This window comes from Colletotrichum chrysophilum (assembly GCF_026319265.1).
Source record: "Colletotrichum chrysophilum strain AFK26 chromosome Unknown scaffold_48, whole genome shotgun sequence".
In the NCBI taxonomy this organism is placed as follows: Eukaryota; Fungi; Ascomycota; class Sordariomycetes; order Glomerellales; family Glomerellaceae; genus Colletotrichum; species Colletotrichum chrysophilum.
The window spans coordinates 236,143-261,265 of NW_026517335.1; the positions used below are offsets into that span (position 1 = coordinate 236,143).

General features: G+C 55.1%; 7 protein-coding genes across 7 annotated transcripts; 4 read left to right on the plus strand and 3 right to left on the minus strand.

Annotated features, from left to right (window-relative positions):
* Positions 1-1,166: 1,166 nt before the first annotated feature.
* COL26b_006513 (uncharacterized protein) lies at positions 1,167-2,830 on the plus strand (the record flags this gene model as incomplete). Its single annotated transcript, XM_053179329.1, has 3 exons — positions 1,167-1,206; positions 1,260-1,931; positions 1,992-2,830. The coding sequence occupies 3 exons, from the start codon at positions 1,167-1,169 to the stop codon at positions 2,828-2,830; spliced, it is 1,551 nt and encodes a 516-aa protein (XP_053036766.1).
* Positions 2,831-2,968: 138 nt separating this feature from the next.
* On the minus strand, positions 2,969-5,304 carry COL26b_006514 (uncharacterized protein; the record flags this gene model as incomplete). Its single annotated transcript, XM_053179330.1, has 6 exons — positions 2,969-3,151; positions 3,367-4,283; positions 4,333-4,474; positions 4,689-4,810; positions 4,896-5,013; positions 5,071-5,304. The coding sequence occupies 6 exons, from the start codon at positions 5,302-5,304 to the stop codon at positions 2,969-2,971; spliced, it is 1,716 nt and encodes a 571-aa protein (XP_053036767.1).
* A 1,501-nt stretch (positions 5,305-6,805) lies between these two features.
* On the plus strand, positions 6,806-11,021 carry COL26b_006515 (uncharacterized protein; the record flags this gene model as incomplete). Its single annotated transcript, XM_053179331.1, has 15 exons — positions 6,806-7,086; positions 7,137-7,290; positions 7,346-7,429; positions 7,479-7,725; positions 7,951-8,086; positions 8,137-8,204; positions 8,257-8,302; positions 8,441-8,602; positions 8,655-8,946; positions 8,999-9,144; positions 9,198-9,663; positions 9,715-9,909; positions 9,967-10,229; positions 10,475-10,625; positions 10,689-11,021. The coding sequence occupies 15 exons, from the start codon at positions 6,806-6,808 to the stop codon at positions 11,019-11,021; spliced, it is 3,024 nt and encodes a 1,007-aa protein (XP_053036768.1).
* An 804-nt stretch (positions 11,022-11,825) lies between these two features.
* On the minus strand, positions 11,826-13,170 carry COL26b_006516 (uncharacterized protein; the record flags this gene model as incomplete). The annotated part of the gene is made up of 2 exons (XM_053179332.1): positions 11,826-11,999; positions 12,064-13,170. The coding sequence occupies 2 exons, from the start codon at positions 13,168-13,170 to the stop codon at positions 11,826-11,828; spliced, it is 1,281 nt and encodes a 426-aa protein (XP_053036769.1).
* A 3,053-nt stretch (positions 13,171-16,223) lies between these two features.
* Positions 16,224-17,754, minus strand: COL26b_006517 (uncharacterized protein; the record flags this gene model as incomplete). The annotated part of the gene is made up of 4 exons (XM_053179333.1): positions 16,224-16,574; positions 16,638-17,412; positions 17,472-17,589; positions 17,655-17,754. 4 exons carry the CDS (start codon positions 17,752-17,754, stop codon positions 16,224-16,226), a joined length of 1,344 nt encoding a protein of 447 aa, XP_053036770.1.
* Positions 17,755-19,111: 1,357 nt separating this feature from the next.
* COL26b_006518 (uncharacterized protein) lies at positions 19,112-20,313 on the plus strand (the record flags this gene model as incomplete). Its single annotated transcript, XM_053179334.1, has 3 exons — positions 19,112-19,264; positions 19,315-19,539; positions 19,591-20,313. 3 exons carry the CDS (start codon positions 19,112-19,114, stop codon positions 20,311-20,313), a joined length of 1,101 nt encoding a protein of 366 aa, XP_053036771.1.
* Positions 20,314-23,452: 3,139 nt separating this feature from the next.
* COL26b_006519 (uncharacterized protein) lies at positions 23,453-24,845 on the plus strand (the record flags this gene model as incomplete). The annotated part of the gene is made up of 2 exons (XM_053179335.1): positions 23,453-24,060; positions 24,119-24,845. The coding sequence occupies 2 exons, from the start codon at positions 23,453-23,455 to the stop codon at positions 24,843-24,845; spliced, it is 1,335 nt and encodes a 444-aa protein (XP_053036772.1).
* Between the last annotated feature and the right edge of the window lie 278 nt (positions 24,846-25,123).

Here is a 25,123-nt window from a genome sequence, read left to right on the forward strand (position 1 = left end):
GAACATTCCGGTGATGTTCTTCGGAGGCGCGGCGGGGCAAATGCCCGGAAGCTGGGAGCCGACCGGGGAGGACTTCCTGTGAAGCACGGGGATCGGCGGCCGTCTGAGGTGCGGGCTACATGTGGCTAATGTAGATGGGTGAAGAAGTTCCGGGAATATGGAGAAGCTCGGTTACGACGGTCATGGCTGGGCCATGTTCAATTGGTTGCATTTGAGGGCATGTGCGATGGATGAACTTTTAGATTGCTCTCCTGCTTGGTCTCGTCCGGCTGCGGCTCGAGATGATGGTGAGCTGGGTCAGTGAACGAATCGGTTGAATCTAGGCCTTGACCTTGTATCTGAAATCTCCGGTTAACTCGCGAAATCTTATAGGACATGGTAGTTGTGACTTTCTCAACGAGCAATTTTCACGGGTTATGTAGTGGTTCAACGGCCCGAAAAAGGACTCCACATAGTGAACTTGCTTCCATAGAAGATTTCCGGCCCTCGCCCGCCCAGCTCCGTTTCGCCCGCCCGGAAGTGGATCTAGTTCCGGTCCCCGCCCTCCGTCGAGCTCCGAAAGTAACCATACCCTCCTACAACAGACAGTTTATACGTGAAAGCATCCCGGTATGTTCAGTAAAGTCTGTAATCGACCACGCCGATCTTATATGCTTCGTCACTTCAGTGAGCGCCCATTATTCAACGAGAGCACCTGCTCGAAGCATCCTGCCACGGAAAATACATGCCGAAAAGGACTTAGAAGACCGATCTGACAAACCAGACAATTGCAAACCTCCAATCGTAAGTCGCATCGTTGTCAAAGGATTCTCCTCCTCGGAAAGCTTGTTCTCCTTTTGCTGACCACCTCATTCCCGCGGATAGTGGGCGCCGCCCATTTCCCACGAAGTACAGGGGTTGAGATTGGACGTGGTGGCGCCCGTCAGCACTTAAAAACCCCCATCCAGCAGGCACCATTTCCAAGAACGGTGCTTCAAGCTTCGGTGCAAAAAGGAGGAACTTTGGTCAAGGGAGGCGTACTTGCTGGAAGTCCAAGTTCGGCGGGTTCGGCGGGTTTTCTGTCTGGGTTCTTCTCTATAAAACTCAAAGGATCCTTTCGTCGGAATTCTCTCATTTTTGTTCCTGCGATCCTGCTGCTGTCGACGCGCTCTCTGGTCACAACAAAAATGTCGTCACAGGGTAAGCACATCGCGATTGTCGGCGCAGGTAAGCTTCTAATATCCATCACCTGACGATGAGTACTGACTCGGTCCGTTTAGGCCCCAGCGGTCTCGTTGCCATCAAGGAGTGTCTCGCGGCGGGATTCTCGGTGCAGTGCTTCGAGCGCGCACACGCCATCGGCGGACAGTGGCTTCACGACCCGAACCCCGGTCCCGACGCTCACTCTTCGATTTACAACGGCGTCGTTCTCAACTCGTGTCGCGATTCGACTGGCTTTAGTGATTTTCCAATCGACCCGGCGCGGTATCCAATTTACTATTCTCATGAGAAGCATCTGCAGTATATGAACGAGTACGCGGCGCATTTTGACTTGGAGAAGCACGTTCGGTTCCACACGAGGGTGGTTGGATGTGCGCCGACTAAGGAGGGCGGGTGGGAAGTTCGATTCCGCGATGCCAGGGCTGAGGACGGCAAGGAAGAAGTTCTGACTTTCGATGCTCTTATCTGTGGGAGTGGGCTTAGCAGCAACCCTAGGATTCCCGACTTCAAGGGCAGGGACACATTCAAGGGAGAGGTGTTGCATAGCCACTACTACCGGTCGCCAACTCGATTTGAAGGGAAGAAGGTCGTGATTATTGGGCTCGGATCGACGGCTGTTGATGTTGCGTGCGAGATTGGACCCCTTGCCAAGGAGCTCAATGTGGTGAACAAGCGTGGCGCATGGGTGCTGCCCCGATTCCTCCTAGGAAAGCCAGTTGAGGCATGGAACAGTCAGTCTTCGTGATCCAAATAGACCTTCTCTAGCAATTTTTACTAACAGTTTCTCACAGGTCGATCAAGCGCAACATGGCTACCATTCAGCGTTCAGGCATTCGCCTACAACAAGATCATCACCCATGCGCTGGGCAAACAACCCGAGATCCTCCAACCGGACCATCACATCATGGAGCAGAACCCAACAGTACGAAGCGACTTCACCGAAAAGCTGAATACCGGAGTCTTCAACCTGCATCGGTCCGATGTAACGTCCTTCACAGAGACTGGCCTGCTGCTTGACGATGGCACCGCCCTTGACGCTGATGTTATTATCCTGTGTACTGGCTACAGCATAGCTCATCATCCATACCTTGCACCAGGCGTCCTCGAGAGCAAAGAGGAGCCAGCTCCGGAAATTGACCTCTACAAGCGCATCGTGCCACCACGATCAAGAAACCTGTTCGTTATGGGGCAAGTTGAGGTAGCTGGACCCGCCCAACCAATTATCGAGGCACAGGCCCGGTACATTGCTGCTGTTCTGGGCGGGAAAGTACAGTTGCCAGACGAGGAGGGCATGATGAAGGATGTTCGCGCTTTCCGCACTTTCCAGAGGAAGCATTTCGTCAGGTCTGAGAGGCATACAATGACGGTCGATTACAACCCTTACATTGATGGCCTCCTGCAGCCGCTTGGCGCCGTTCCATCGGGTTGGAAATTGTTTGGGAAAATTTTCACGAGCGGCAAACCAGTTAGGGCATTCAAGGTCTACTCGGCGGTGTTTTTCGAGATCCAAACGGGAGCACAATGGCGGCTGTCAGGCGTGGGAAGTTCCACTGAGCTTGCGGAAGAGACGCTGCTAAGGATTGCGGCCGGAACGAATGGGTTGAGCGAAGGTGAGAAGGCACATATCTGACGTACGACCTTTCTCTTCGAAGCAGTGATTAGTTTGAAGGTGTATCCCTGGTTCTAATGATGTAATCCCTTTGTTTCTTATCCTGAAGTGTGGAAATTCCGCTTCTCAATCACCAGCATTCTTGATTCCTGTGCCTGATCAGATACCGGAGTCATCCTGCACGGCGTCATTGAACTTGTTAAAGAGAGTGTAATGCGCAGCCCAGTTGGTACATGTCTCCGCGAATTGGGGCATACGACCAGATTTCGCAAAAGCCGGTCCGATATCCTTCGGCGACTCGATAAACTGAAGGGCGAGTCCACCGCTGGCGTGCCAGGCGATCTATAGATGTCAGCTGATGAAGAGCATCTCTCAGACTGGTACACTCACATGGCAATGCATAAGCCAAACGCCTGGATTGTTCACTGCAAATTTGAGGTTAGAAATGATCTTATATGGGATTCCAGAAAAGAATTCGACGTACTTTGGAACGCAATCAGGAGGTGTCCATCAACTGGAAGCAAGGCAACATCGCGTCGTGTGGGGTTGTTACGAACTTCGGGGCTGAGGTCGACGGTACCATCAAATTCCTTCTCACTTTGCGCTAGAATGACAAAATCGTGTCCGTGGATGTGCATCGGGTGAGCCACTGGTGCCTGGTTCTTGTACATCTTGTGTGACGAGGGGTCATCGTCGAGAGAATCCTTGAACTTGCCCTCAATAAGCCAGTACACCCAGCTTTCCTGGGTGTAGTTCAAATATACAGGCTCGTAGCCTTCAGGAAATCGCATTGTGGTCCAGCCTTTGTCGTAGGCAACTTTGACAAGGCTCAGACTGGGTTCGGCCCAATCCAGTTGAAAGGTCGAGTCCTTAAGTACCCATTTGTGGAACTGAGGATTTACCTTATCAGGGGTCAAATGGACCTTGAATGATTCCTCAATGTACTTCATATTGGCAGGAAGTTCAACCTTCCTGGGGACGATGGGCTCTAGTGTCTTGCTGATCTCGTCAAGGCAGCCGTAGCAGACATGCTTCTCGTCGATGGGAGGAGTATGAGGGATGTAATGAGAGTTGGGGTTGTAGCGGATAATACCCAAGTTCGAAGGGGCTCCACCCTGTGCGCAATCACGAGCATGGATCCAAAAGTCCGTCTCTTTGCTTTTTTCTCTGGCATTAGCTTTGACGATGATGTCGTAACGTTGTCCGATGGCAATGTTCAAGATCTTCGCAGGACGGGGCGTAATAGGCACGAAATCGGCAGCAACGATCATGAAATCGTGGTTGTCGATCCAAAATGTCATGTGAGTTGCTGTTCCTGTGTTGACAAGGCTCATTTTGTAAGTCTTGCCCTCCTCGAAGTTGAATGACTCTCGCTGTGACCCGCCAACGCATAGCTTCTCCTTGTCAAGCTTTGGGCAGCAGTAGTATTTGCCTTTGCCGTTCATCAAGAAGCTATCAGGGGCGGGCGGGCGACCTGTGATGCCAGATTAGTTAAGAACTCTATGCTGTATCTTTTCGCTTACCTAAGTATTCAAGCTGAATCTGGGAGAAAGCAGTCTTGTGGTAGTTGTCAGTGATCAAGACTGGACCAAGATCTTCATCATAGTTCATGCTTGTAGGCCCGTTAATCTTCAGTGCGCCTACTAGCCCATCGGCGTCTGCGAACTGTCAGTACCACATAGTTTAAAGTTCACCTCAACATACATTGGAGACTGAAATGGCCTGCAACAGTTAGCGATGATCTACCATGGACACGCAAGATACTGACTGTGATACCACGAAACACCATATTGCTCAGCCTTCCATGTGTACGTCACTTCCTCGCCCGGCTAACCTGATCAGCGTGACTTGCTCATCATCAGAACTCCAGTCTGCTTACCGGTATCGGACATTCAGTCACTCCAGGAACACCGTCCATCCAGTTGGTGTTCAGTTGGCGGATACCATGCCAGTGGATGGAGGTTCCGTTCAGGTTCTTAAGATCATTCTTGATGGTAATGTCTGCTCATTGATTAATGATGGTACACCAGCACAGGATGCAATTATTGAGGAGCGCATTATTCGGTTATGAAGTCGTGTTACGTACTGAATGTGTCGCCCCAGTTTCCCTCAAGCGTTGGCCCAGGATAGGTTCCATTGAACAGCATTCTCTGAACCTTGTATCCATCAGGAGCAATAGTCTCATTCGTGATGACCAAGTAAAACTAAGTTTTGTCAACAAATTGTAGCGTTGTAACTGGGGGATCAGAAGTGACACGAACGTTTCGAACCTCCCCTTTCGGAGTTTGGATTTCATAATCGGTAATGATGTTGAAACCATCGTCAGTCCAACATTTGCGATTGTCGCGGGTATTGCATGAGCCGGCTGGTTTAGGAAACCCTTCACTTAACGGGCCGACGCGATCAAGGGAAGAAAACTCGGACGTGAGCTTGCTCTGCCCCTCGTACTCAGAGGAGAAGATGAGGAGCTCGATGATTCTCTTCCAAAACCCCATCTTGAGCACTCCCAACTGTTTGGGACTGGAGATATGAGAAGTATCTAAAGAAATCGGTATGGAAGGACTTGGAAATATGACACTCAAGATGAGGCGATGGGAGCCTCGAAATTATTGCTGCACTTCCCCATATATGCAGACGTTGATATATATCCTAGAGCACAGCTAGAGGCCGTTAACTACCAGATCTTGCCCCGAAGCGGCGTCACCCCGCATACAGAATCCGCGAGATAACTGAGATGAAGACAATGTCTCATTTCAGCTACTTGAAATTCGCGTGGCTTCCCAAACATTCTCATGGAGGGTGGAGTTCGGGGGTGGAGAAGGCGGAAGCAGCCGTCTCCGGCATGTCGCTAGAGCGTTCCCATCATTCCAGTCCAGCGTTCTCTCAGTCTGGACCGAGCCTTCAATTAGCAAAGATTTTCAACCAAGTGAGTGCGGCTGGAACTCTTGGCATCGTTTGCATAATGAATTTGGCGATGGTCATGCCATGGGGTTTCAGTAAGTTGGACTCAACCCCCAAATTCCCATATCTTAGCAGTCAAGTTTCACCCGCTGGGTATCGAAGCAACGCCTTGTCTTGCCATCAGCCGCCCACCCGCTACATTTTGGAAGGTCGGCCTCTTGTGGCTGAATGTTAGCTTGTTAAGTTCATATCCACCATGCTGAAAGCATTTGGCCCCTTCGCCCCCAACAATTACCTGTTTCATGGTGGTCCGGTATCTGGAACGATTGAATGCAAATCCGTTTGCTGATATGCTGGACCATCTTGACAGTATAGTTTGAGCGAATCTCTTCTCGGTTAAGCCCCGCAGATCCGGCATTCATGGATAGACACGACCCTAGAGTCTGTCTTATTTTGGACGCTCAGCTAGCCAGGGGCTGAAGACTGTCTTATTGCCCCAACATCTGCTACAGTCCAAAGACGGAGAAACATCAACAGTTCCTTGATGAAGTTGGCTCAACATTGACCGTTCCAATACCAACGTGGTCCCACCCTCGGCTCGTGGCGGCCCGTCCCAGGGTCATCGGCCGAACCCATCTAGATGTTATCCGGCTTAGGAAACGAGGCCGACGACGACAACATTGAAAGCCATAACAGACACTACGATAGCAACGAAGATTGGCCTGGCTGAGGAGGCCGCAGTAGCAATGACTACGACAATCCGACGAACACGACGGCAACGACGACGATTGCGCGAATTCCCCGCAAAGTTCCATTCGCATGCGGCCTGAGCTGTTGCGGCAGTTGACACGACGATCGCTGAATCCTTCACGTTCCAGTCATTGCAAGTCCCGGTGCTTCTCATGCGGCAGCATACCGACCTCGTGGCGAGCGCGAAGGTAGACCAGTCTCGACCATACTCAACTTCTCCAGAGGTATCATGTTTTCGTATGAGTGAGAAGAGCTGAAGATCGTCACGATACTTAAGATGAAGCGATCATCCACCTGTGGTTGGTAAATCACCAAAGATCATCTCATTCGTTCATCGCCTCCATCATGTCTGCCCCACAGGATCTTTTGAACTTCATCCCGGCGGATGTCTTCTACAACCAGAACGTCCCCCAGTTCGAGAAGTCCACCAAGCTCTTGGGCGTTCAGTCATCCACTTCGGAGGATAAGGATCATAACCCCCTTCGCTATGCCGCTCAAGTGTCCCTTGCAGCCGAAGACGGCACCAAGCCCACCCAGGCTCTAATTCAATTCGTCACGCCTCAGATTTGGAGAATCAGATACAACCCAAAGTTCAGGAACGTCGAAGAGTATCCAAACGACAACTCGTGAGTACCTGCCTTCATCCGTGACTGTGATGTAAAACTGAAACGTACAGGCGCACGATTGTGATGAACAAGTTTGCGGATCTTGTAGATCAGCTCAAGCAAGAGTACCGCGATTCCTTGGCGTGGAACGCAGTCAAGGCTGGAGAGGAATGGAACTGGAACACGACTTTCAAAAAGATCTCCGATGTCCATTGGGTTCTCACGGTGAGTAGGCTCCCCGTCTACATTGTCATGTGCGCCGCTGCTGACCAAATCGTAGTCCAAGGAGTACAAGGACAAGTCGGATATCGCGGGAACCGAGGTCACCAGCCTTCACTTCTTGGCGGATCCGTTTCGTATCATTGTACGTGCAAGTTGCCCTATGTTAATGTCTTTCAGCTAATCTTCGGCAGGCCACTAGGAAACTGAATCCATCTGATGTCGCCACCTTGACTGATGTCGGCATCACGGCCACCGCTACCGAGCACGTCATTTGGCGGACAACGGCTCAGACCTTCTTGCACCAAGATGACAAGAACATTGATGTGATCAACAATGTGGTCCTCAACATTGACAAGCCGGGCCCAGCTCAGTACCTCGGCTTCGGTGAGCAGGGAGGACGAACCGTTCTGAAGGAACCTACCTTTATGAACTACTTCTGTGAGTACATGTAAATCGCCTAAGCTCGTGAGAAGTGACTCAAACGGCCAGGCTACGACAACTTCAATTACCAGAAAGTCTATGGTCAAGGTCCTTTGGACACCAAGGAGCCCTTGTATGTCATTTCCAAACAGATCGGGTCAAACCAAAGCTGACATTCAAGGTACCACTCTACTCCATTCTACTTGGAGATGAATGGAACCCCGGGATATCGGAACGTGACAGGCCTGATGGTCGACAACTACTCGCAGGTTGCCATTGATCTTGGCAAGAAAAATGCCAGCACTATTGGGGTGGCGACTCGCTTTGGCACCTTCGACGCCTACGTAATGACGGCGGACGATGTGCCAAAGATGATCTGGTGAGTCGTTGCCTACCGCCGGCCAATCTTCTACTTACACATCCTGTCAGGCAATACACATCACTCGTGGGACGCCCCAAGCTCAAGCCGCGTTTCATTCTTGGTCATCATCAAGGATGTAAGTTGAAGCATCTTCTTTCCAGTCCAGTGTAATTAACTCACCATTTTAGGCTACGGCTACCAGAGTGACTCAGATGTCATGAACGTTGCGAACAGGTATCATGACTTGGGTTTCCCTCTTGACGGAATGCACCTTGATGTGGACTTTCAGGTGAGTCTGAGCCCGCTCAACGACACTCCGTGATTCTGATTCCTGCAGGATCGTTATCGCACTTTCACGCACAACAAACACAGGTTCCCGGAGATCAAAACCTTCTTCAGTAACCTCAGGAAGCTTGGAGTGAAAAGCTGCACCAACATCACCCCTATCTTGACTTTCCGCGAATCGGATGGGGATGAGTACTTTGCCCTGCGAGCCTTCTGGGACCAGAATGATAAGCTTAATCCTGCCACCAAGTAAGTTTCGCCGTCAGCTTGTGCTGAATTTCCACTAACAGAGTGGTTGCAGTCTTCTTGTCGGCGATACGAGGTACATGGGTGGCCTTCCTTCGCAGTTCCCCGTAAATGGATGCACCAGATATGATGGGAACGGCTACGCGAAGCCCAGTTACAAGAACCCTGACGACTTGGGGCAACGTCCGATTTTCCGTGACTCCAAAGACGACCCTCAGTATCGGGATAACTACGTTTTCATCGAACCGGACCAAAACAAGCCTCAAGGAAATTACAACAGTGGATACCCCTTCCATGGCGCCGTCAGCTACGGCGAACTCCCTGCTGACCACACCCAACTCGGAACAGTAAGACGAGGCATTCCATTCATGATTATGTTAACGGCTGACTAGTTTGCAGGTGGGATTCTACCCTGATCTCAACCGCACCGTTGCGCGTGAGACCTGGGGCAAGCAATATCAACAGCTCTTCGACGATGGCCTTGAGTTTGTTTGGCAGGACATGACAACACCTGCCGTGGCAAATGTTTACGGTGACATGCTTGGGTACGTGTCGTGCCTTTGTGTATTGACTCTCAATAAGCTGATAAGCCACCTAGCTTCCCCTCCAGACTGTACATGTCCAATGACACCGTCGGCCAGCTGTCAAACAAGAAGCCTGAACAGAAGACGGCCATCGAGCTCTGGGCTCTCTACTCGTACAATCTGCACAAGGCAACCTACCATGGCCTGAACAAGCTCAAGGGCCGTGAGAAAAAGCGCAACTTCATCATTGGCCGCGGCAGCCAGACTGGCATGCACCGTTTTGCTGGCCTGTGGACCGGCGACAACGGCAGTTCCTGGGACTTCTGGAGGATCTCAGTATCGCAGGTTCTCGCTCTGGGATACAGTGGTCTCACCATTGCTGGGGTTGACATGGGAGGTTTCACCTTCGACCCCAACTCCTCGCTCAGTGCGCCGCGCTGGTGTGACCCCGAGCTGTTGATTCGTTGGTACACTGGTGCTTTCCTGCTGCCCTGGTACCGCAACCACTACATCCAGCATTTCGATTCGAAGGCGTTCCAGGTAAGTATTGTACGACGTTCATCACTTGAGTTCTGTCTAACCGAATTCCAGGAACCATTCAAGTACGGCGATGCCTTGGGAGACCCAAAATACAGCCACTATATTCCAGGCAACCTTTACAACCAGTACGCATCGGTCATGCCACTCTGCCGATACTACGTCCAGCTCCGGTACTCCCTGATGCAGGTGCTCTACGATGCCATGTTCGCAAACCTCATCCATGGACTTCCGATCGCACGCGCAATGGTAAGTTTCACTTAATACCCCATGCCGCCAGCCATAACTCCTAACGAATGCGTGAAGCTCATCACTGACCCGGACGATATGAGTCTGTTCAACGACAATGACGACTTCATTGACAACCAGTACCTCCTCGGCCACAACATCATGGTCTGCCCCGTCTTGAACCCAGGGATCTACAACCGTGACGTCTACCTGCCCGGCACCGACAACTGGTATCCATCTAACCTGCGTGTCAACGCGCAAGGCTTCGGGTCCGATCCTATCTTCAAGCATGCTGCAGAGCTGAAGCCATTTGTGCCCGGTGGCTCAACAATCAGCTTCGGGTGCGGAATTCCTGACGCCGTTAACGATCCGGAACAAATGGCTTTCGTGACGCCCGTCTACATCCGCGAAGGTAAAACCCTTGTTCATACGGGGAAGGGGTAGTCATGATAGCCAAGCTCACACTTCACAGGTGCCATCATCCCCCAGATTGACGTTCGTCAGTCCATCGAAGAAAAGGAGAACAATCCCGTCACCATTCATGTCTACCCAGGAAGAAAACACACGGTACACCTTCTTCTCACAGACGAAGACAAAACTTGACTGACATATTCCTGGACGACGGCGTCAGCCGCGACAGTGCTCCCGACTGGCTCCCTCAGTTCGGCGACCATCCCGACCACCATCCTAGCAACGAAGGCGCCAATAACCAGTATCGCGACGTACACATCACCCAGGTTTGTCCAACCTTCCGTTCGTTTTCTACTGTGCTGTTCGAAAGCCAACCATCCAACCCACAGGATTACCAAAACAAAACTAGCCGGTCCATCACCATCTCGCATCCATGGGAGGGTTTCGACGCCATCAATACCATCGGCGACACGTACTACTTCGCTATCTGGACTGTCAAGGACAGCGCCCCCACGAACCCCAACCAGGTCAACGTCACGTTCAAGGACCAGAACGGCCAGGATGTTAGGGACGGCAAGCTGGCGTTCCAGTACGACACCACCCGTGCCGTCGTGTCGGTGGAGGTGCCCGTGCATCTCGTGCCCAAGTGGACGAGGGCATCAGCCGGCGCTCCCCCGACTGCGAAGCCTTTCCTTGCCATCAATGTGACTGGTCTGGAATAAGGCAGTATCGTGCATGGAAGCGCAGGAAAACATCTCCAATGTTGCAGGTAGCTCTCCTCTTGATAAGTAGTGCATCTGGCGTGGGTCTCTAAATTTGGTAGAGTTGTTGAGAATCGGAAGATGATAATCAAAAAGAGTACCTTAGTTAGGAATCGGGAACCACAGAGGATGATTATTAATAGTATGTTCGGGTATTGCCGCTCGGATGTTGATCTTAGCTCTTGCGACTCGTCGACATGCTCTCACTAGGAGAGCCTTCAAAAGTCACCTTCACTTGTTTCTCAACCTGTCACCGGGACCATGGCCTCTTGAGATACCCCAGCGTTTCCGATTGGTTTTGCGGATCGCTGGAGAAATATCTACTGTGTCGACAGCGAATGAACCAGCCCGAAAGCGAATATGAAGTACAGATACCACCTAACAATTCCGCGTTGCCTTGCTTTCTGTCGTGTTGAATTCGGGACGACGACGCAGGACATTCGACCATTCAGCCGAAGTTGCACATGCCAGTAACCGTCATTGGCCAGCCCCTCCTCCGCGCGGAGTACCACTCAAAATGCACAAAAGTCGCGTGACGCCCAACCTCATCTCATTAATGATGTGAATTCTCTTCTTTTTCCACTCAGAGATGCTCATGCTACTCTAATGCACCACATCTTGCCAACAATGCCAAAACTCCCTTTTTGTGCGCAGAAAATGCCGTCCAAACGCCCAGCCATGACATAAAAACAATGTCTCGTAAACAAATGCCGTTAACCCCTCCTTGTCTTTTTCGTCCCGTCTCTAAAGAGGTAAGGAAACGCTCTACTGCTCCTCCTGGACAACGACGCCCCACTCGTGCTGCTCGCCGCCGTACATAATGTCCTTCATCCACTTCTTGATGCGGAGGGTGTACTCGCCGCCCTCGCCGGCGCCGCCCATGCCGATCTGGACGTCCTTGCCGCGGTGGTGGATCAGGGAGATGGGGCAGACGAAGAACTGCGAGGCAAAATGTTAGCAAATGGTCTACAGAATGATTTGAGACGCTCAGCAGGAAACTTACGGCAGTGCCGGCCGCGAAGGACTCGACAATACGACCCTCCTGGTCAGCCTCAATGACCTCGTCGATGGTGTACCGCCTCTCGACGACGTCAACCTCCTCGCCCAGACGCTCCCTCACAAGCTGCAGCACGCTGCGCCTCGTGACGCCGTCCAAGATCAAACGGTCGTCAAGCGGCGCGGTGATGATCTCCGTCTTGCCGCTTTGCTTGTTCTTCCACACAACAAAGAAGTTGCTCGCGCCGGCCTCGGTGCAGTACTGCTCCTGGCCGTACAGCCACAGGATCTGGCCGAAGCCCCTGCTGCGGGCCTCGGCGGTGGCGAGCAAGCTGGGCCCGTAGTTGGCGCCGACCTTTGCGTAGCCGAAGCCGCCGACCCAGGCGCGGACCATGTCCTCGGGGCTGGTGTGCAGCTTCATGCCGCCGACGGGGCTGTCCATGGTGGGCATGAAGGAGCAGATGATGTAGAGCATGGCCTCGGAGGGGGCCTGGACGCCGAGCTGGGACTGGGTGCCGATCATGGTGGGGCGGAGGTAGAGGAAGGAGCCCGGGCGGTCGCGGGGCAGCCACTTGGGGCCGTCGACGGCCATGAGGGCGACGAGGAGCTTCTCGAGCTCGGCCGGCGGGAAGGCGGGCAGGGCGATGCGGGTGGAGGACATGAGCATGCGCTCGCAGTTGCGGTCGGGGCGGAAGAGGCGGAGGGCGCCGTCGAAGCCGCGGTAGGCCTTGAGGCCCTCGAAGCACTCGGTGGCGTAGTGCAGGACGGAGGCGGTGGGCATGAGGGAGAGGGGCCCGTAGGGCTTGAGCTCGGGGACGGACCAGCCGGTGCTGGCCTTCCAGGTGGCGGCGATCATGTGGTCGGTGCAGATGGTCTCGGGCCCGGCGTTGGCGGAGGCGAGATCGGGGACGGCGCGGGGGTTCTTGGTGCGGGTGTAGACGAGCTTGGAGGCGTCGAGTTCTTGGTAGGCGGCGGGCTTGGCGGTGCCGTTGCTGTGGCCGTTGGAGGCTGCCTTCTGCGGGAGGGCGTCGAGCTTGTGCTCGATGGCGGAGGAGGTCAGGTCGACGTCCTGGTTGCCATGGTGCAGGCCGGGGGAGATTGTGCCGGGAGCCATCGTGGATGTTGGACGGGGGGCAGGTGAGGTGGTGAGGGGGATGTGTTGTGAGCGTTTGTGTGTGTGGTTGTAGATGTGTCTCGGATATCTAAGACGGAGGAGCGGGAGGTTGTCGACTAGAGTCGTTGACAGGTAGCACAAGTGAGGGACACACGAGAGTGTAGAAAGGACAGCAGAAAAAAAAAGGGACAGGAGGTGTGGTCTATATCGGCTTAAGGTGGGAAGGGAGAGGAAGGGGACAAAGCACAAGGATGAGGCCGAAGCTTAAGTACAAAGGGTGTCACACTTGGGGTCAAGGTTCTAGTGACAGATGGAGCAGGTGACTCAAGCACCAATGCAAAGGGGCAGCGGATCCGATCCAGGAAAGGGCGGTTTTATTTTTCAGATAACAGGGACAGGGAGCAGAGCAGAGCAACCACGACATTACGCAGCGGCGCGGAGCGTGGAGACAAGCTTGCAGTGAATTGGTGGTGGTGGAGGAGGAGGATGGCGCCTCCGAAGGCGTGAGGTGAGAGAATCTGGCGGGCCCGTTCCGTTGCTGGGTTGAATCGGGACGACCTAAGGCAGCCCGGCTCATGGACGACGACGACGGAACGCCAACGGCTTCCCAGACTCGCATTCCTGCCCAAGTATCCAAGCCGACTACACACTGCTGCATGGTCATTGAGGTGTACATTACATCGTACACAGTGGTAATGTATGTGTAATGTGTGCGCCGTCGCTTGTTTTTGGCCATTGATCCATCCCGTAGAAAAGATGCAAAACGAAGGCACCAATGGGGCACAGCAACACGAACACTCGCCAAAAATCAGTTTGCCCATATGAACACACAAAAATTCCAACGAGCATCGCGGGTTCGGTTCTGGGATCTGGGATGCCAATGCCGAGCCCGAGTGTACCACCCCCGGCGGCCGGGCGGTGGTGGTCCCCACACACAGCGCAGCGCGCGTGAGCAATCATGAAGCGGCCATCATTCCTGGCGCTGGGATTGGCGATGTTGGGGGATGGATTTCAGATTTTCTCTCACATCTCATCTCATCTTGTCGCATTCTCCCGGGGACCTTTGGCAGCAAGCATCCTTCACAAGTCCTGTTTGATAGCAGTCTGACTTTTTCTTCTTCACTGCTGCTCCACCTAAGATAAGGCAATGGAAGCAGCCAAACTACAAAGGTCCGAATGATGGTGATCCGTGGATGGCAACGAAGATGAAAATTGTGAACCACCACCCCCAGACACCCGCCGGAGCCGGGACCATCCCACCACGCATCGGTTTTGCTGCCGTCTGAAGAGCGCAACCCCAGAGATAATTGAGAAAAACAAAAAAGGAAATCTGTGACGAAACAAGAGGTCATGCCGCGACCGCTCATTCGTCTGCATCGGCTCAATGTACGTGTACCTGGTCTCTCGCCTCCGTCCAGGTTCTGCAGCTGTGTTTGTCCCACCACAAGCCGACGGCCGGCCACGGCTCCAGTCGGTCGTCGTTCTGGCTGGCCCCATTGCGGCTTTGGTGCGCGCGGTCCGAAGCCGACGGGGGTTGCACCCAGGGCCCCTCAACCCGGCCAGCTTCGTGGTACCTTACCTTGAGGGAGTCATCATCATCGAGGAAGAGAGGCCGACATCGCAGGTCGACGGCGCCCAACGACGCCCTGTTTCGCCCTTTGCTTGACATCGAGAACAAGGGTTCATGGCAATCAATTGACATGATGGCCTGTTGATTCCGGGAGCTAGCTGGCATGGCGATAGCGCGGAAAGACCGAATTCCTGCCAAGGTGAGACGGGAGTGCTGGGAGCCTGTCACAACCCGGACAGAGCCACGGAGTGCTGGCCCCTCCTCCACAAAAAAAAATAAGAGACGAGGGCGGAATTGGGAATGGGCCAGGTGTTATCGCTATCTTTCCTCCCATTACGAAGGGGGGAAAAAACCAAACATGCCCCTCGTTACGCCCGCTGGTAGCCGAGCGTAGGCGATGACGTGGGGAACCCAATGGCTTCAATGCGCACGGCAGTGACAGCAACATGCGCCGTACGTGGAAGAGCAAGGTACCAAGAGTCTGTCCTCCCCTCCATCAGACTCCTTCTCGAACATTGGATCGGTTGGCGTAGGATGGTTCCAAGGTGCCGAGTGTAACCATTCGAGGCAGGTGCTAAGCAAAGATATTGGTAACAAGATATGCGACCTGCATGCAGTCTCTCTGCTCTCTCCCTCTCTCTCTCTCCGACCTAGTGTTGGTTGCATCTGCGGCTGCTCGGAGGCCCGGATCTCTTTCCACGGCGCCCCCTTCACACACACACTTTTCTCCTGTTTTACTTCTGGTTGTATCTCACCAAATCCTGAGGTACATATGACGCGATAAACGGCCCAATCCAGCAATTGAAGGATGGAACACCATTTCTGCATGGTGCCGTGAGCCTTCCATGAGCCCTCAATACATACTCTGTGTCCATGTCATCTTCCCAAGTACACACAGACAGGCACAGTCTCATATCAGCCCTGCACCACACCGACCGGGGGAGCGGTAAAGGGAAGGGGGGGAACGGATCGTTGAGGGGCGTTGCTGCTGTGTCACTTGACCACGCAAATGGCGGGGAAGAGGGTCAGTGGTATGTGTGGCTTGATATCGGCCGCTGCTGCCACCGAGATCGTGATTGCAGGAGCTGTCTGCCGCCACTTTGCAGACAGGTAGTCTTGACCGCCCACTACCCTTCTCACCAAAACTGTCTATGTATCTTTGAAAGATAAGACGTCGACGCTACCCGTTATCCATCTGAGACACACGGATACACAAGTCACGACTGTGGAAGATGATCATCTTGACAGGAACGCATCCGGGTATGTATGTTTTGGCGTTTCGATCTACGTATCACGTGTTTGTGTTTTTCCCGTCCATTCTCGGGGTCCCGGACCTGTTGAAGGCCGTCAGGTCGTCTCCAGTCAAACCCCTCGTGACAAAAGTCCGTAATTAAACATGCTATCGCCTCAAAAAGAGAACATCCGATAGAAAATAAAAGTCCTCCCCCAAAATCAGCAGCATTGGTATCGTCGTCCGTCAAGTTTAAGCAGCCCTCTCTGCCTCCCTCTGCGCCTGCTCCTCCTCCAGGATCTCCCGCTGCCGCGCCGCCGCCTCGCCCTCCGCCTTGACGCCCTTCTTGCGCTGCCGCTCCTCGTACATATCCCTGCTCTTCATGATGCGCTGCACAATCGTCCCGGCGTTGACCCCCGCGAACTCGTGCTCGCCGACCTGCCGCATGATGCCCATCTCCTTGGGGCCCGTGTACGGGTCGTAGGTGAGCGGCATGAAGGCCGTGGGGCCGTGGTACACGGCGTCCGGCGTGCCCCACGGCAGCGACGTCAAGTACGCCTTGGTCGGCGAGAAGGGCGCGCCGAAGACGACGGCGTTGACGTACTGTACATCGTGTCAGTATTTGATTCAGTCAGTAAACCACGGGAGACTCTGTGGAGTGCTTACCCTGCACTGCAGCACGCAGAGGCCGCGCTCGTAAATGTTCATGATGGGGTAGTTGATGCCCTTCCACTGGTTAATCACCTCGTCGTCGTGGATGCCCGCGACGACGTAGGCGGGCGGGTAGTCGCCGCCCTTGCCGACGCGCTCGTTGACGGCCTGCTCGTTGTACCACCCCTCCTGCCGCGCCAGCTCCTCCTCGGCCTCGACCACGCGGCGCAGGAACTCAATGTGCCCGCTCGAGAACAGGTCGAACCCGCCGTCGACGTACACGACGCGCTGTCCCGGCTGCGGGCCCTTGCCGGGGAGGAACCTCCTGAACTCGCCCTTCTCCTCGAGGGTGGAGCCGGAGCGGGCCTCGTCGGAGGCGGACCAGAACCAGACCTCGACGCCGGGCTTCTTGCCCGTCTCGTCGGTGGCGTAGAGCTTCATGCGCTCGGCCATGGCGGCGCCCTCGGCCTCGATCTCGGCGCGGCTGGAGCCGTGGCCCTCGTCGCCGGCGAGGCGGCGCTCGAGCGACTTGATGAAGTGGGTCTTTGTGCACAGCAGCATGCGGCCGACGAGGTCGGTGGTGGAGATGCTCGGGGTGCGCTTGACGACCTTGAAGCGGCCGGCGGCCTTGACGAAGCGGTAGCAGTCCTCGCCGTCGCCGTCCGAGGTGATGTCGTCGCCGTGCACGACGTACTTGCAGCCGTAGTGGGAGATCCAGTCGAGCTGGGTGACGTAGGGGGCCCGGCCGACGGACTGGGTGACCCAGCGGCAGGCGTCGACGGCGGCGAGACTTTGAGATTGTGTCAGTGAGAGAGGCGGGTGGTGTTTTGGAGGGGTTCTCTCTCTTACCGTTCTTGCAGTGTCATGACCGTTGGGCCCTTGTTCTCGAGGATGGCTTCATCGGAGTGGACGCCGATGTATAGCTCGCTGCCCAGCTGGCGGGCCTGGACGATGGCGCCGGCATGTCCTGTCAACCATGATGAGCGTACTGACTTGCGATTGATGCCATCAGCAGTGTTTTGCGATGCTCACCGTGGTGGAAAAAGTCGAAGCAGCCGTCGATCCAGATGCGCTCCTCCAGAATCTCAGGGGCGGGCTCGCCAGGCGGGTGCTGGGGGTCGGGGTTGACCATGATGACGACCTTTTGGTTGAGTGTTTGCTTGAAGACTCAGAGTGACATGAATCTTTTCGAGATTCCTGGGAAACCGCCTTCTGATAAAAGCAGCGCAGCTGTATCACCGTTTTCTTCCGTGACCAGATGCCAAAACCGTTTCACCGACTAGCAGAAAAGGGGGGCGGATTTCACATGAGGTTTTGGGTAATTACGTATGGAGGTCAGGTACCTTACCTTGCTGGGGGGTTGAGCTGAGGTTGACGGGCGGGCAGCAAGGTGCAAAAGTTGGGTGAGCTCGTGGCCCCCGCGATGTCCCACTCCCGTAGCGGCGCCGCGTGATTGGCGAGGTTCCAGCGCCACCAAAGATAGCCGAGATCCACAGGAGCTTCCAGCGGCCGGCCGGCGCACACGAGCACTCCCCCACGGCGCTCACGGGGCCTCCTTCAGCGCTGCTTGTCCAGCGGCCCAGCGGTCTTTCACATGTTTGGCGGGCGATTTTAAGCTTAGCCCACCCGCTGGACAAGCTGGCGGGAGGTGTTCATTGGACCCCGTTCCGTCCCAACGGTTTTCTGTCACCAACATCGACATCAGACGCACGGAAGAGATGGATGGATTTGCACATGTTCATGAGCATCCTCACTATTTTTTGGCACCTTACCTTGTTTTACGCGCATCTGCCGCGCATGCCGGTCAGCTGATGCACACAATGAGGCTCTTATGATGGTCGACTGCCTTTTCAACTTCAAGCCTCCTCTTGTTGGTTCCGTGTCGAAATGGCGCATCGGGCGGGCAGACCGAACAAGTGCTCCAAAGCGGCATCTCTACCGGAAGGACTCGACTCCAAGCGGAGCGACCGCCAATATTCCCATGTATTCCTGGATGAACCTCACATATCATCCTCGGGCGCCCCATTAAAGTTGATTGGCATCTCCATGCACCGCTCAGGAACGGACGACCCAAAAACGTGGTCGGGTCCCATCCGCTGTCAATGGACCCAGTTGTCGATAAAGCAATCGCGCCCACGTGCACCGCCCTGCGCATCCATTGGCCCGCCAAGCGTCGCCATCTTCAACACCACGACCGACTTGATCTCTCGCAATCCCCAGCTCGCCGGGTTGTGCTGACTTGTTCGGACGACAGTTCGACTTTGAGCCGCTCCGGTCAATGTTCTGGGCAAATTGTCCCGGCATGGCGCGTCAATGGTTCTTGGAAGTGACCGGGGGATCGCGAGCGGGGGCACCTCGTCGTCGGTGCTATTTATCCAGAGCTCTCCCCGCATGCGACGCTGTGATGTAGCTTCTCCAGCCAGCTCTCTCTGTCTCCCCAGCTTCATTCCTTGCGAATCTTGCGCATTCCGTCAACGACCTCCGGCAAGATGAAGGGTCTCACGCTTTCCGCCCTCCTGGCTCTCGCACCCGCGGCGCTTGCTGCATGGCCCGAGGCCGAGGGAAAGACGATCAAGTACACGTCGGTCCCTGGGTACTTTCTGCAGGACGCCAACAGCACCGACCCCTCTGGTTTTGACTACGTGAGTTGGCTCGCCTTGCAAGGTGTGGACATTTTATTGACGCGCAGCAGGCTTCCGTCAACTTCGGCCTGATCAACAGAACATACCCGACGGACAAGCAATTCGACCCCGAGGGCACCAAGACCCAATGGCAGCGCTTCGAGCGTTGGGTTCAGTACCTGACCTCGGGCTGCCGCAAGAGCGACAGTGTCTCGTACAAGCTGCTCTTCATGGGACGTCACGGTGAGGGTTGGCACAACGCTGCTGAGTCTTTCTACGGCACTCCCGCCTGGAACGTGAGTCGCATCCATGCCAATATGCATACAATCACAACTAACACGAAACAGTGCTACTGGGCTGAGCAAGACGGCAACGGCACCGCTCGCTGGGCCGATCCTCTTCTGACCCCGGCGGGCGAGGCAGAGGCGTACAAGGCGAACGCCTACTTCAAGGACCGGTTCGAGACGCAGAAGATGCCCTACTTCGAGTCCTACTACTCGAGCCCCTTGATCCGCTGCGGGATCACCGCCAACATCACCTTCGGCGACATCCCGCTGCCCGAGGACAGGCCCTTTATCCCGACCGTCAAGGAGGGCTTCCGCGAGGGCATGACGGTGCACACGTGCAACTGGCGCTCCAACAAGACATACATCCACGACATGTTCCCCTCCTACCAGTTCGAGGCGGGCTTCACCGAGTATGACGAGCTGTGGCGCCGCAACGAGAGCGAGACCACCGAGGCACAGAACGCGCGGTCCAAGGCCGTCCTCGACGACGTCTTCCGTACCGACGGCAAGACCTGGCTCAGCATCACGAGCCACTCGGGCGAGATCACCAGCCTGCTGCGCGCCCTCAACCACCGCGCCTTCCGCCTGTCGACCGGCCAGATCATCCCCGTCTTCGTCAAGGCCGAGGTCGTCGAGCCGCAGCCGGAGCCGACCTTTGCGGCGCACGAGCCCTACCCGACCTGTACCAGCCCGCCGATCACCAGCAACGCCGCGCAGGGATGTGTATGCTCGACGGCTACGTCGGCGCTCCTCCCGGCAGCCACGCTCATGGCTGCGGCGTAGGTGACGCGTAAGAGGCTTGGAGGATGGTAACGAAATAGTCTTGATAGTGTTAATGTAATGACAATGATCAAACCCAATGGCATGCGAATGCGTGTCACCACGCGAATGAGGCGCTGCCAATGGCATCTGAAGCAGCCGGCCGAGACCGTAGAATGATGTGAAGCAAGCCAAGTTCGTCCAAAGCAGCGGCTTGGCCACGTGAGAGCCCCTGAGACGATGGACAGAGGAGGCTTCAACCTACAATCCCATCTCTGAGCGCGAAGAACAGATGTTGGAGTCTCCTAAGGGTCATATCTTTTGAGTGGTTGCCTGGGTGGAAGTCGGTAGCGGTACTTGACGACATTGGCACCCTGGCAAGAGACCACCGAGGCGTTGATTCGTCGCGTGGGAATTAAGAAAGGGTGACATTAAAGGGTGGTATTCCCAGCTGGATCGCTGGAGAGTCGCAACCTCCACGTGGTACTCGAGCTTCTGGAATGTTTCAGGATCGACGCGGAAGAATTCGAGCAGCCGTACGGGGAAGAGAGGCATGTGCTCTGTGTAGCTCGACGCTTTGGGCGCTGCGCGGACTATTTCGAGGGAGGGAAGCTCATCTACTGGAGTCGACGGTGCGGTCTGGCGATCTGTATTGGCCCAGCGTATGTGCGCATGCCTGTGCTTAGAGCGCTGATAATGACGAACGTCGTTCTGCTATTGGGCAATGTGTATTTTGCTGCTTGCTGTTGGTGCTGTTTTAATGGTTGCCCTCGGATGTGGTTTTGGGTGTTGGGAGGAAAAGAGTTTCACGATAGATTCAGCCTTGGTTAGCCGTCGTCGCCTCGACGAGGGAGCACTGGAATGCAGCAACTGGAAAGCTTAGCACGGCGAAGGAATGTGTGAGCAGCGCGGCCTAGAACCCTTCCACCGGCCATCGGCGTTTCCATTGTCTGCCTGCCGATCAACCCAAGCCATGACGAGTACTAGTAGGTCTTTGTGGATGGACTTTGAACACGAGGGCGAAGACTGCCACGCGGTGCCTCCCAGATTCCGTTCGCGGCCATTCCCTCTCGCAAAGTTCTGGCGTCTTGCCCAGCGACGGGCGATTCTCTTGGAACGCGACTGGCGCAAGCCCCATTGTCCGTCCCAAATTCCCGGTGCATCGGGCGTCCCATTTGGGATCTTCAGACGTCCGGAATGGGATGTCCCTGGATGGGGGAAATACGGCCACAACCAGCTGCGCTGGAATTGCCTCACGGCGAACACATCAGCCAGATTGCCGGGCGAGAAAACACGACGAGATCGCAGGGATGGACGCGGCTGGGCGGCGATGGTGGTGCGGCCGGGACTGAGTCGATTGGCGGTGGGAGCTGATGTTGTTTGGCGTTTGGGCCATGCAATCCTCTCTTTTCTTCCGGATCCCAGGGCATGTCGAAATGAGATGGATGCTAGTAAAGAGTCGTGTTGTTTTCCTGTTGTTTTCCCGCGCGGTGCGAGGCCAATTGGCTCTGTTCCTGTTCCACCGTCTTCCCTCTACACTAACGCAAGGCACCGCACCTAAAAAAGGGACGCCGCTCTTGCATCTGCAACTTTGACTGGCGTTGGCGCTTTTCGCTCTTCATTCAAGTTCGCGACCTGCACCTGCACCCCTCGACCGACCGCACCTACCTTTTACCTGCGGATAGGTAAGTCGCCAGATAAAGCTCCGATCCCCGCCCAGCCACAGGGTCGCAGAAGCACAGCACCCAACCGCGTCGCTCAAGCCATCCTGCAACACTCGCCTTTCAGCAGCACCGCATCGCCGCTCCAACGTTGATGCGAACGGACAAAACAGCCATCCGCACAGTTGGAGCTCAGTCGAACGACCTCGCCGGCCGTCTGTCTAAGACATCCGCACCACAAACTGAAGGAACTGTACGACAGAAAGCCAGCCTGCAGTGGCCAACTTGCTCCATTCGCCCCGGACATCATAATAAAGGACCCTGCAAAACAACACACACCTAACCCACAAACAACAAGGGGAGGGAAGAAATATAATTAACTCTCACACACTCACACGACATTCTGGCCCTCGCCTAGAATTCAACCCCCCGTCCAAACCCTCGTCTGACGACCGCCCTTCGACAGCATTGAGTCCGAGTTGGCATTGAAGCGTCCACTCTCCCACGTTTTGCCCTACCTTGCTCCGCCGTTCAGAACCAGAGCAGCGAAAAACACTCCGAGCCGTAATACGATTGATTACCGACTACCCTACCTACGCAGAAACTGGCCCTTGGCGATCCTGCGACCTTGTCATCCACCCGCATCAACTTGCCCGCCTCACAGCCTGGTCCGGAAACCCGCCAATATTCGCTGTTTCTCGCACTCCAAACTCGTGTCTGCCTCCTCATCGACTCGTCGTCGTCTCCAGTCTTCATTAAACTCAACCTGCAGGGCGTTCATTAGCATTCGACCCCCAATCTGTTTGAACCGCAGCCTGCATCAAAACGAGCAGCAAGGGGCTTTGTGCTAATCTTACAAACCCATATCCGCCCTATGCTATTCATCGGCGTCAGCACTTGAGCCCATCCCGCCGCCCATCTGATCCCACCTTGCAGCAACCTTCTGCCACCAGAAAACCTGGAAAAAAGTGGCGTCAATCTTTCTGGCGACCAACCGGAACACGGGCACCACGTCTGAAAGGCAAAGCAGGTCACCGAAACGCAAGTCATAGTGCGAAGCAAGGGGCTCCCGCAAGCGAAAGCAAAAGCACCAACGCACCAGCTGAAAGCCTGTCACCTGCCCGAGCCTTGCAGCGGGAAAGGGAAAGGAACTGCAAGACTATTATTGCTTAGCAAAAAAAGTCAGCCGGTACCTTACCTACGGGCACAGCAAGCAAGATTGGACCCGACACATCCATCTCTCTCGGCACCACCTCATCAAACCCGCCGGACCAATACCGCCTCGCCTTGCCCACGCCAAAACCGCCCGCCGATCGAATCGGCCCCTCGTCCGCCCTCCTTCGCCGAACTCCTGAACCTGGTCTGGCCCTGAGGTCTGAGGTCTGAGGTGCTCCTCCGCTCTCCATCCCTCCCTGACGAACCCCGTCCACCCCCGTCTCCGTCGACCCTCCTTGCCTCCCTCCAGACAGAGGTCCTCCAGGCCCCCCATTCCATTCAAAGACATGCAGCGATCCGGCGCAACACCTGCAACTGCAAATGCACCCTTCTTCTCGACTTCCTTCTTCTCCTCTTCCTCCTCAAAGTCCCGTCCAGGCACGTCCTCAGGTGACCAGCAGCCACCGCAGCAGTCGCAGTCGCAACCCCCTCCTCAGCCCTCGCCCTTCTTCCCGCCGCCGCTACAATATCCCGCCGGTCCCAACGTTCTGACCAAGGATCGCAAGAGCTCCTTCGGCCGCAAGCCTTCCTTTAGCTCTCCCTCCAAGTCCTCCAAGCGACGTGCGAACAGCTCCAGCTCCGGTGGAGGAGGCAATGTCGTAGTCACCGACCGAAACGTCCCCCCCGCCCTTCCCGACTTTGCCCTCGCCGCCGCAGCGAAGATCACCCGCGACGCCGACAACATACAAAGCCCCGCCTCCGCCGACAGCTTCTCCAAGATGCTCAGCCGCACACATACCGGCTCAGCGAGCCTCGCCCCCGACCGTCTGCAGCCCCCGCCGGCCTCTGCGACACATCCCAACATGTGGCAGTCGAGCGAGTCTGTCGTGCTGCACATGCAGATGCAAGAGATTGCCAACAAGAGGATATCCACCTTGGACTACATCCGCAAGGCGTAAGGCTTCTCTCTACCCCTCAGTGCTGTTCTTCCTTACTGACTGCTTCATGGACAGACACGAAGGCCGTGTGTATTGGTTCAACACTATCCTCTTCGACAAGCCCGACCTCCAACGCATGCCCTCCTTTGACCAACGAAAACTCGCTCGCCGCGCCACGAACTACCTCCTCCTCGGCCTCTCCCTGCCTACCATTGTCGATCTCTACGCAAACACCCCCATTGAGTTCCTACGAAGTCTGAACAATCTACTCCAAGAATTTGAGTCGTTCCAACAGCTCCACGGAGAGGGCGGCAGCTCTACAAGTTCGTTGTCGCGGGCACGCTTGCCACAGATGTTCCGTCGACAAGGTGGAAAGTCACGGCGCAGCGCAAGTAGCGCCAACGACTTCAGCTCTTCCGGAGACGGCGCCGATGGAGGCATTGGTTCTTCCGGGAGCGCGAGCGCCAGCGTCATGTCCTTTGCATCCAGCGACAACGATCTGCTCCCCGGCGAGGTCTACACCCATCTTCTCACACCATCCTTACCGTTCGAGCCGGACTTTTTCGAGACATTCGCGACACTATGCGAAGTGCTCATTGACGTTTACACGAGGGTCTTGACGCTGGTGCCCACGCCCAGAGAGACGACGGCGCCGGTAGCTGAGCTATTCGCAAAGGCCGATGCCAAAGTGCGTAAAATCATTGTGCAGGGTGTTGTCAAGGAGTTCGAGGACAGCAGCAGAGCACACATCAAGACGGAAGTTGCCAATATTGGCAAGGTGGTTCTCGGCGGACTAATGTGATGGAACGATATAAGGAGTCATGTCTGGTATGACCTGCATTTTTATGGAGTTGGGATGGCCTTTTTATGAGACATGGTAGAGGTCGGCGCAGGGAACTTCACGTCGGGACTTGAGATATACCACATTTTGATGTTGTTTATTGCTACCTATATACCTATGACCTGGACCGAAGATCCAAAGACCAACTAATCCAAACCATTGATAACAAAAAGAGATTGAAGAAAAGTTCATCAGATACCATAACGCATATTTTTGTCGCTCACATTGGCGGACCCTAA